General features: G+C 42.1%; 1 protein-coding gene across 6 annotated transcripts in view; it reads left to right on the top strand.

Moving 5' to 3' along the window:
* Positions 1-1,525: 1,525 nt before the first annotated feature.
* EDIL3 (EGF like repeats and discoidin domains 3) overlaps positions 1,526-10,154 on the top strand; it is a 447,876-nt gene continuing 439,247 nt past the window's right edge. For 2 of the 6 annotated variants that reach the window (XM_054555108.2, XM_063723894.1), the window contains exon 1: positions 1,969-2,099. In XM_054555108.2, coding sequence (XP_054411083.1) covers positions 2,033-2,099 — 67 coding nt within the window. In that variant the 5' untranslated portion in view covers positions 1,969-2,032. 6 annotated transcript variants of the gene reach the window in all.

Genomic DNA, 10,154 nt, shown 5'->3' with positions numbered 1-10,154 from the left:
TTCAAAAGGAAGTAATGATGATGCACCAGAAAATTAGAATTTGATTGCTTGAAACATCTTTGCTACAACTCTGGACAATACTGTCTTATTCTAACATCTGTGACTTTAGGCATATAAATAGTAAATAAATGAATCTCTCTTATTCTCTTAGCAAGGTGATTTTTTAAAAAATGTGTTTTAACCCTCCCACCGATCGTGAGATATGAACAAACCCTTTCTGAAAGGTGTTCTTTTTTTTCTTTCTTTCTTTCTTTCTTTTTTCCGTTGTTGTTTGTTTGTCAGTGATACAATACCTTAAACCCTCCCTAGCAGTATTCAGCATTATGGTTCCATTCACCTCGCATTCTTCATTTCACTTAAAATTTCAAAAGGAAGGTAGAAATTTAAGTTTAAAGGACTCAAGGAGGCAGACGGAGATACAGTTTCATTGCTAATTGCACTCTGTTATTCTTTTCTTAGTAGATTCACCTTTCAACTCTTTGCCTTCCAGAATGTTTCTCTTTCAATTTCTCTAGCTCTGTGTTTCTGTGTTTCTCCCTACCTCCCTCTCTAGGAGACCAAAAAAAAAAAAAAAAAAAAAAAAAAAGAAAAAAGAAGGCCTGTTTCATTTTGGTACCTGTAACTGCTGGAATTGGATCCATGTACAGTAAGCAATCATTCTAACCGAAAAACAGAGAAGAAAGCACAATTGTAAGCCATGAGCTGTATTTTTGGTTCAATCACTTCCACTGCAAAACCCAGTCCATTTATTTTGGCGGATAGAAAGAAAATTTAATCCACCTTAGTGATGCTTCAAGAGTCTGTCCTTGCCTTTGTGTTCTTGCACCGTTCCCAAACTTGCCCCATTTCTTCTCTGAAACAGATGTCCTGCTTAACGAGATGCATGTCTCCTACTCACTTCCACCCTTTTGCCCCGGTGAACAGATGAGCCCACAACCCTCTCTCCCCAGCCCTGGAGCTAACTAAATTGTAGACAGAACAGCAGAGCAGCCCTGTCTTAGCTGATTAGGGTCTGGTTGCTGCCTACGTTGCAGTTCCTGAGAAATACGGGGCAATTCACTTTGCAGGGTTCTGTCTCTCATGCAGTTTTGTGCCCCAAGAGTCACTTTTCAAAATCTCTTAACTTCTTTTCCTGGTTATACTGAGAAAGGAAGTTCAGGGGAATCCTTAACGTGGTTAATTATAAAGTCAGTGCTGGAATCCAAGGGACTCTCAGGCAGAAAGGGTGCAGCTCTTAACCCCACAGTCTCCAGCATGTGCGGAGAAGGTACAAGCAATGCGGAACTTCAGAGGTGGTGGCAGGTGCTAGGTGCTAGGGTGTGGCTGCAGTTGTCTCCCTTTTCTCTTACAGCAGAAGGAGCTGAAAGAGGAGAGGAGGAGGGAGGAAAGAGAGAGAGAGCAAAAGAGAGAGAGAGAGAGCAAAAGAGAGAGAGAGCAAAAGAGAGAGAGAGGAGGGGGAGACCCGGGGAGTGAATAAGAGGGCGGGCACCGGGGGAGTGGGGAGCGCGCCTGCCAGGCTCAGACTCACACGCACGCCGCCTCTGTTTGTACACAGTGCGCTCCCGGCGGCCCGCTCGCTCCCCTCCAGCTCACGCTTCATTGTTCTCCAAGTCAGAAGACCCGCAGCCGCGGCGCGGAGAACAGCGAGAGCCGACCGCCCGGTCCGTCCTTCTGCCGGTGGGTCTGCCTACCCGCGAAGGAGACCCGGGTCGGCCGCGGGAGCCCGCGCCCCGCCCGCCGCGACTCTGCCGGGACCCACCCGCAGCGGAGAGCTCAGCCCGCCGGCGGCTCGCCCGAGCTCACCCACCTCCGCGCGCCGGAGCGCAGGCAAAAGGGGAGGAAAGGTTCCTCTCTTTAGTCACCACTCTCGCCCTCTCCCAGAATTTGTTTAAGAAAGCGCTGCGGAAAGAGAACGTCTTCTTGAATTCTTTAGTAGGGGCGGAGTCTGCTGCTGCCCTGCGGTGCTACCTCGGCTACCCTGCCCTCCGCGACGACCCCTGACCAGCCGGGGTCACGTCCGGCAGACGGGATCATGAAGCGCTCGGTAGCCGTCTGGCTCTTGGTCGGGCTCAGCCTCGGTGTCCCCCAGTTCGGCAAAGGTGAGGCGTCGGGACCCGGGCCGCTGGGTGAGGGATGGGCTGGGAGTCCCCTGGGAAACGCCGCGCAGAGGGCCGGAGGCGGTCCCTCGGGCGTGCCAAGGGTGGCGAGCGCCGCTGGCAGCGCGGAGGAGGCGTCGAGTCCTGGGTGCCCCGAGAAAGTGCTTGCAAAGTCTGAGCAGAGTGCGCGGGGCCCAGCGGGGAGAAGGGTGCGGGGTACCGGGATGAGATACAGGAAAGAGGAGGACGGTGGGGAGCGGTAGAAGATAATGCCTCCGGGACCAGCGACTCCGTGGCTCACTCGGCCACTGGGTCTCGGCGCAAACCCTCCCTAGGCAGTGCGGGCGATGCTGACTGCAGACGCCGGGCAGGGCTTTCGTGGGGGCGGGAGCGGGGGAAGCCAGTGCGCCCGGGCGTCAGCTAGTTGATGCGGGAAGAGGCTGGGGAGCTGCAGGGCCGTCCGCCCCCGGGTGCGGTGCTCTGGCGCAGGGCCTGGGCTGAGCCGTTCGCAAACCCAGACCCGGCGCTGGGCGTTTTGGCCGCGGGTGAGGTGGAGAGGAGTCTGACAGGTCACTTCAGCTTTCTCCTGCCTCCCCATTCCAGACGCGCAGCATCGATTACAGCAAACCCCAGGAACCCGCCTCTCCTAGTCTGACCCCAGGGGCCTGGAGCTTAGCTGCGCACCCCCTCCGGGTACCAGTGTTAACTCTTGGTAAAGGGGAATACTGCGGGGCAAGCCACCCCTCGCGTCCCCGCCCAGGAGCGGAAAAGTTGTAAGAGCTTGTAGGGTGATGCCTTCTGTGAATTGCGCGAAAAAATAAAAACAGAAAAATAAAAATCAAATTAAATTAAAAAGAAAAAAGCATTTAAAAGAAAACGCAGGACTTCGACGAGTGTCCTGCTGAGTAGTTTAGGCGACTTCCAGGTCCCCTGCGAGGTGCAGCTTGTCCATACAAACCCTTGTGCTGACCTGGGTCTCGCCGCCGGCCGGGGCTGAAGTTGTCGCCGGAAAAGGGCAGCGAGGGCAGCAGGGTGTTTGGGGAGGCGAGTGGGAGCTGTGCCTGGGGGAGCTGTGCCACTCCTGCGCTCACAGATGCGGGCGGCCCCTTATGAGGGATCCGCGGATAATAGAATCCTCTGCAGACAGCTTCAAGTGGAGAGCTGAGTGAACTACAGGGTTTTAAATGCTGTGCCTCTAAAAAAGGTAGATGGATTTAAAAATGCGTCGACTCCAATCCACTTGAGATTAGACACAGTATGAATATTCTGCACCATCCATCCATGCACCTATCCAGCTATTTGAGTCGCAGGAAAATTGTGGACTGTTGGGCGACTGTTCGCCCAAGAAGCCGGGTGTTGCTGGCCAGATGCCCTCGCAGCTCTGGCAGTAGAGATCCATGGCCGCGCCTTGCCTGGGCCTCTCTCCGTCCCCCAGGATGTGGTTATTTTCCCCTAGCCTGTAGGCGTGTGTGTAGGTGTGTGCCTCGCCTGCGTTTACAAAGTGCCCTTCCAGTTATAGGTAGAGGCAGCCACTCCACTAAAGGTTAAGAAATGGTAATGGTTTCAGTAGTTGCTCGGCCGAGTCTCCAGCGATATAAAAAAGAGAGTGCTTCCACGGCTGCTGTTTTTCCTTTCTCTCATTTCCCGTCTGGATTTCCTCTGCACTTTGATCTCTTAGCAGGAAGGGAAGGGGGAAGGACTGCAGGCACTCCCCTCTCCTCCTTCTCTTCTCCGCCTACGTTTCCACCCCAAACACGAAAACACACTCACCCACTCACTCGCATTGTGTCACCGCCACCACCGTACGTCCCCGCTCCGAGGTGGAGGGCGGCGCGGGGTAGAGGAGAAGATAGTGCGTCTAGCCTATGTGGCCGCGCTTGCCTGGCTGGGTCTGATTGCGGGAGCCCCGGGGCGCGGCAAGTCCCGGCTCGCTGCAGCCAGGAGCTCTGTCTCCTGAAGACACCCGCGCCGAGGGCACAGCTTACTCCGCCAGACAAGCCAACCATGGAGATGTTGCCTGGACTCTCCTTCCTGGTTCTCTTAGACAATGCTCGGGAAGCTGGATACTCCATATTCTTCAGGAGATTTCTCCCTTTTTCCCCCAGCTAGCCTGTGAGGACAGGGGAAAGGCTTTAGGAAAAAGAAATAGACCATTTTGCATTAGCCCTTTCTGTTAAAACTTGCACCTCTCTAATTTTTTCTCCCTCACCTCTGCAGAAGGCACAGTACAGCTTCCGTGACAGCTCCAAACAATTAAACTTCGGGCAAACTTATTGAAGCCAGTGCTAACACAATTTTCCTTGCACTCCTTGCCGCCCCCAATCATTAATCTCATGTCTCTTAGAAATTGGTGCTTTCCCTACGTATGGGGTGCAATTTACTTGCATTAATGCCTGGGATTTGATAAGGATATGTAACTCCTTTTATTAGTCGTCTTTATTTTAAAATTAAACCAATGGATCAGTCAGATTGAATATTTTATTAACTATTAAATTATTCATGGTATGGGTTGCTCTAAAAAATTCAATAACATGCATACAGTTGCAGCAAGCACGTGATATCTTATGCAATCTGTCCCTGTGCCTGCAGTTTGTGCCTGAAGTCTTTAAGCAAATGGCACTGTCTAAAAATGTCTAGACATGTCCTAAATACTATGAATCATTGGCATTTGCATTTTCTTTTTTTAATCAATGGCGATTTTTAGTTAATTTTACATGAGAATAAATTAATACCTGAACAGTCTCACTCCAGATAAGAACACTAATCTTTTATGATTAGTATAGTTATATTTATACAGAAATAAGGAGTTTCTTTTATCTTATTATATTATTATTACACATTGATGTCTTCATTGCCGAATTTACCTGACCATTAAATTTTATACCTTAAAAATAAATGCTAACTTCAGAGTCAAGGTAAAACATACAAAAATAATTCTGAAATATCAAATTAAAATAAGAATTAAGTGAAAATAAAGTATTATCATGTGAAAGTTTGACAATAATGCAATATTTTGGCCACTGTGGTGATACAACACACAATTTTTTCTTCTGGTTCTGAAAATGTTTTTCTGATTTTTCCTGAAATGTTTCCTTAGAATTAAAATGTATTTGTTTTAAATGTATATGGTTTTGGGAAAAGACTTAAAATAATTTTAAAAAATCAGGAAAAAATTGAGATGGTCTATTTTTCCTTCTTTGATCTTGAAGTTGAAAAAATCTTCAAAAGTTGGCAAATGTATTGTATTTCTGAACACTTTTCTAAATTAAAACTATGTTATAATTTTCTCAAATATATTGACATCAGTGTTCATATAAATCATGTATTCAAAATCTAGGGTATTTTAAATAAATATTTAATAAAGTTTGCTTTTCTCTCTAAATACATGTGATTTTTTTCTTCTCATAAAATTATAGCAATGTAAAGGGAAGGAATAAGATATACATGACTAAAATAAAGTAGCATGGTTACTCAATACCATTAAAAATATAAGCTTGACAGTTTTTAGAGTTAAATTAGTAGTACCAGCTATTTTATTAATTTCAAGATAAAGTTTTGATTAGGTAAAACTTCTCATTTTTGAAGGATTTTGCATAATGGGATGAACTGTGTATGTTGTCATTTGTGTATAATTTTTTAAAAGTTGCCTCCTTTGAAAGTTTCTTGAAGCCTAAAAAAGTAACTGATATTTGTTGTTTACTGCACACACTTGCAGGTGCAATAGCTTTGAGTAAGATTATGATGTAATAGGTTCATTGTATCTCTGCCAAAGAAACAGTGCAGGCCTCAGAACTCAGTTCAAGTCAGAAGTAAATCATAAAATTTAGATACTGAGTAAAAAATAGCAAATTTTGCAAATATGTGTTGAGTGTTATGGCTTCTATCATAGTTAATCATTTACTTTTTATTTGCTAAGTAGGTTGAAAATTAACATTATTATTTTAAAAAGCAGAAAACCAAAGCTAAGCCATTCCTATTATTCAGTTCTTCTCTGTGTTTTAAGGAAGACGCTTAGCATCTTCTTTAGATGTTCTATAGTTATAGACTATATAAATATACCTCTAAAATGATTTCTTTATTTTTATCATAGTCCATGTAATGATTATAATGTCGTTTGCTTAATCAAAGCAAACATGTATTTATAGACAGAGTCAAATGGCTGCCAGTGTGAAGTAATTATTAAAATGTTTCTCATGGTTTCCTATGTGATACAGCAAGAATTTAAGTACTATAAATACTTAAACTGAATGTATTACCACTTGTCACTGAAAATACCCCTAAAAATCTTTGATTTGAGCAAGTTGTTGAAGGGAAAAGTAGACTAGAATCAACTGTGCCCTCACCAGCAGATGTCAGGATAATCAACGAAGATCTTTTAAAGGAAAAAAAAATAAAAGGAAAAATAAAAGAAGTAAAGTCATAAATGTGAATCTGCAGATCCACATAAAGTAACTTTCTCCTCTTTACGAAACTAATGTTATTAGTTAGTTTTCAGTGCTTCCGTGAGGAAGAAAAAAGAGGGCATTGTAAGGTAGAGTCCTTCTACCATAGGATTTTAACTTGGAAACACAGACATTCAAGTGCACACTTAGTTTGAACTATTACTTTAGAGGGAGTCTTCTAAGTACCTTACAAGGAAAAACACAGAGAGCTATGAGGTGTTTGTAGTAAAACAATTATTAATGAAATTTATACCATGATTTCTAAGCTTATTCTTCATATGAACTATAAGTTTCATAAATAGCAATTCTGTTATATTGATTTACACAGACATACACACTCAACTATTTATTCCTATGCATCTACTGCACTGGAAAGAGATGAATGCTTTTATTTACTCTTTTTGTCATTATGGTAAAGTGTATGTGTTTTAGATCTTGCAAGAGTTTACATAAAACAAGTCATGTGGCCAAAAGAGACAAATGTCATGATAAATAAAGCTTTGTTACACCCCATTTAATCCAGTTATTAATTTCTATATATGTGACTCCTCTGCATCAACTGCTGTCAGGGACTTGAACTACTTTATTTTGATTTCAATTGACCTTTAACTGATAACTTTTAGTTCCAGCATCTGCTGATGTAGCCCTTAAAACTATGTTACAGATTCACCATTACACCCTTTTAAGGAGCTTTTTTATACAGTCACTGACATTGTGCCAAACAGTCGGTTTCCAGTGGCATTCTTTCTGTCTCAGAGTTCTCCTAAGATAAAAATTTCTCTCTCCTTCATTCCATCTCTTTCTCCTCCTCTCCCCTCCTCCCTCATTTCCTTGGTATATGGCAAATAGGACACAACATCTACTGTGAAATTGGTAATGATATTTTGTCATCATTATTAAAAGATTGCAAACCTTTGAAACATTGTGAAACTTGTAACATCTTTTTGTGAGGAAAGAAAAGGAAGATGATAATGTCAAACCTCTGCCTACCAAACCTGAAGTTTAAAACATAAGTGGAAATAAATTGGGATCTAAATCATGGAGCAACTCAAGATTTTACATCTTGATTTGATCACACTGTCCTGCCTAAAGCTATCAAGTATACAGTAATTTATATCCACTTCACTTGTGAAGAAGCCACTTGCCTTGAAGCTACATCCACATATCACATAGCTGAGAACCTAGGAGAAAGAATCAGAAACTTCTGACCACAAAAATAGATGTCATAGTTAGGTCTTAGATCATGTATCATAGAAAAGCTTACTTCTCTTGTCTTTCAAGTTTCTAGGCCCTCTATAAACTGAATCCAGAAAGTGAGAAACATATGAGGTAATAGGTCAGGCTTAATCAGAGCAGTAAAACATGCCAACTTTTAGACAAAGAGGAGACTCTAATAGTATATGTAAAAGCAATGATACTTTGCAGTACAAAAAACTGGGAACATGCAGTTGGGAGGGTTTGGGGTGGTGGGTGGTAAGTGTATCACCATATAAGAGAATGCAATAACTGGTGCTAATGCTGGTTTTGCAACCTAGAGAAAGCCTCATTGCAAGATGTTCAACATTTTTTGGGTGCAAATGCAGTGAAATGTACACATTATTTAAAAAAAGGTTTGGTCAAAAATATTTAAGCTTGAGAACCTGCTTAATGGTGAAATAGCTAGATATCTGAACAATGTACTTAAGACTTTTCTTTTCCCATTGTGTCAAATAAAATGTTGGTATTTTTAGATTATTTTTCTTCTAAGGTAATAAAGTTTTAGAAGACACAAAACTGAATTTTGTAAAAGCGAAGTACACCTTACAATGTAGATAAAATGTCCTGCAATTATTTGGTTATATTTTAGAAAATGTGCTGCTATTTTGTTTTAAAATATGCATTATTATAGTGATAGTAACTGTGTAGGAATTGTTCAGATTTATAGTGTGTGACTTAGAATGGAGGATTTAAGTATAAGAATTTAGGTGATGGCTTTTTAAGCACTAAAGCACTTTTGAATGTGATTGTTACTATGGAGAAAGAAGATTGACTTAGCTTTGCCTTTTCTCTTTTCTAAAACAGGTTTGTATCAAAATGATTGATCTCTTAAAATAATTTAATATGATATAATATTTCATAAATGGGAAGACCAAGGTTTTAATCTCTTGTTAGATGATATGTGCTTGATTTGAAGATGATAATCTCTAAATGGGTTTAGGCCACCATGCATTCCTTAAGGTTTGTGCTTGGTATTTAACAAAGTGGTATATTTTGGAATGCAAAATAATCCTTTAAATCCCCTCTTGTACTTTAGGTCAGGGGAACCATTTCGATTTTACTGATTCTGGGGATTATTTGAGGTCAGCCAGGATGAAATGGGCTCATGACACAATCAGGAAAGTCCAAAACAATTGAGTGGAAACATTGGAGAATATTTTTTATTTGAAATAAATAGACAAATCCCTATCTGTAATGTAGAGCAGTCTTCCACCTACAGACTTGAGCCTTAGGTCTGTGCTCACATCTCTGCTGCACTCTTTTTTTATTTATTTATTTTTTTTTGAGACGGAGTCTAGCTGCCCAGGCTGGAGTGCAGTGGCGCGATCTCAGCTCACTGCAAGCTCCGCCTCCCGGGTTCACACCATTCTGCCTCAGCCTCCCGAGGAGCTGGGACTACAGGCGCCCGCCACCACGCTTGGCTAATTTTTTGTATTTTTAGTAGAGACGGGGTTTCACCGTGTTAGCCAGGGTGGTCTCAATCTCCTGACCTCGTGATCCACCCGCCTCGGCCTCCCAAAGTGCTGGGATTACAGGCGTGAGCCACCGCGCCGGCCTCTGCTGCACTCTTTTTATCACATTTTCTTTTCAAATACTGTATGAACTTTAATTTGAACTATGCTATTTTTTCTGTTTATCTTTCTATAGTTTAACTTCTGTATTATAAACACTAACTTTTCTGGAATGTTGTTTACAGATAAACAAAAACCAAATTACCATTCACAGTGCTTTAATGTTTATATGCCAAGTTCTTGTTTCATGTTTTGTGCTTTCTACTGAGCTAGGGCGTAGAATAGTACCAGGCAAAACAAACAAGAAGACCCAAACAGACACTTAATATATACTGAATTGAATGTAGCTACCCACTCCCATCAGTTTGCCTGTAAAAGTACTTGCACATTTTAAACAGCAGTGTGTCTCTTATATATAAAAATAGGTCAAAGTAGTTTCAGGAACTTCAAAAGCTGTGTTTCTCACTTTCTTACATAACTATTCTTTATAATGTGTGTTGTAGACTGAGCCTACTTTGAAAATATTTCTCAACACTCCTGCAAGAGCATTGTTGATAATATAATATTCAAGTGCAGGCAGGATATAAAGTACTTAACTGTGTTTGTTATGAACCTTCAATTAAAAGAAAAGCTGCTTCTAAGTGTTCCCTTTTTTAGGTGCAAGGTTCTGACATTTCTGACTAAATTTGATTTTGGCCTAGAAACAGTAATTTTTCAGGCATCATTCTGTGTTTTTATTTTTTTCGCTTTCTTTTCATTACTTAGGGACAACCATCATGTCAGCATTAAGAGTCTTAGATAAGTTAACAAGGTACATTCTTTCTAATATCTTTCAAGTCTAACATGTA

The sequence above is a fragment of the Pongo abelii genome, chromosome 4 (genome assembly GCF_028885655.2).
Source record: "Pongo abelii isolate AG06213 chromosome 4, NHGRI_mPonAbe1-v2.0_pri, whole genome shotgun sequence".
Lineage (NCBI taxonomy): Eukaryota > Metazoa > Chordata > Mammalia > Primates > Hominidae > Pongo > Pongo abelii.
Note: the sequence above shows the minus strand (reverse complement) of the source record. Positions and strands in the feature narration are given on the sequence as shown.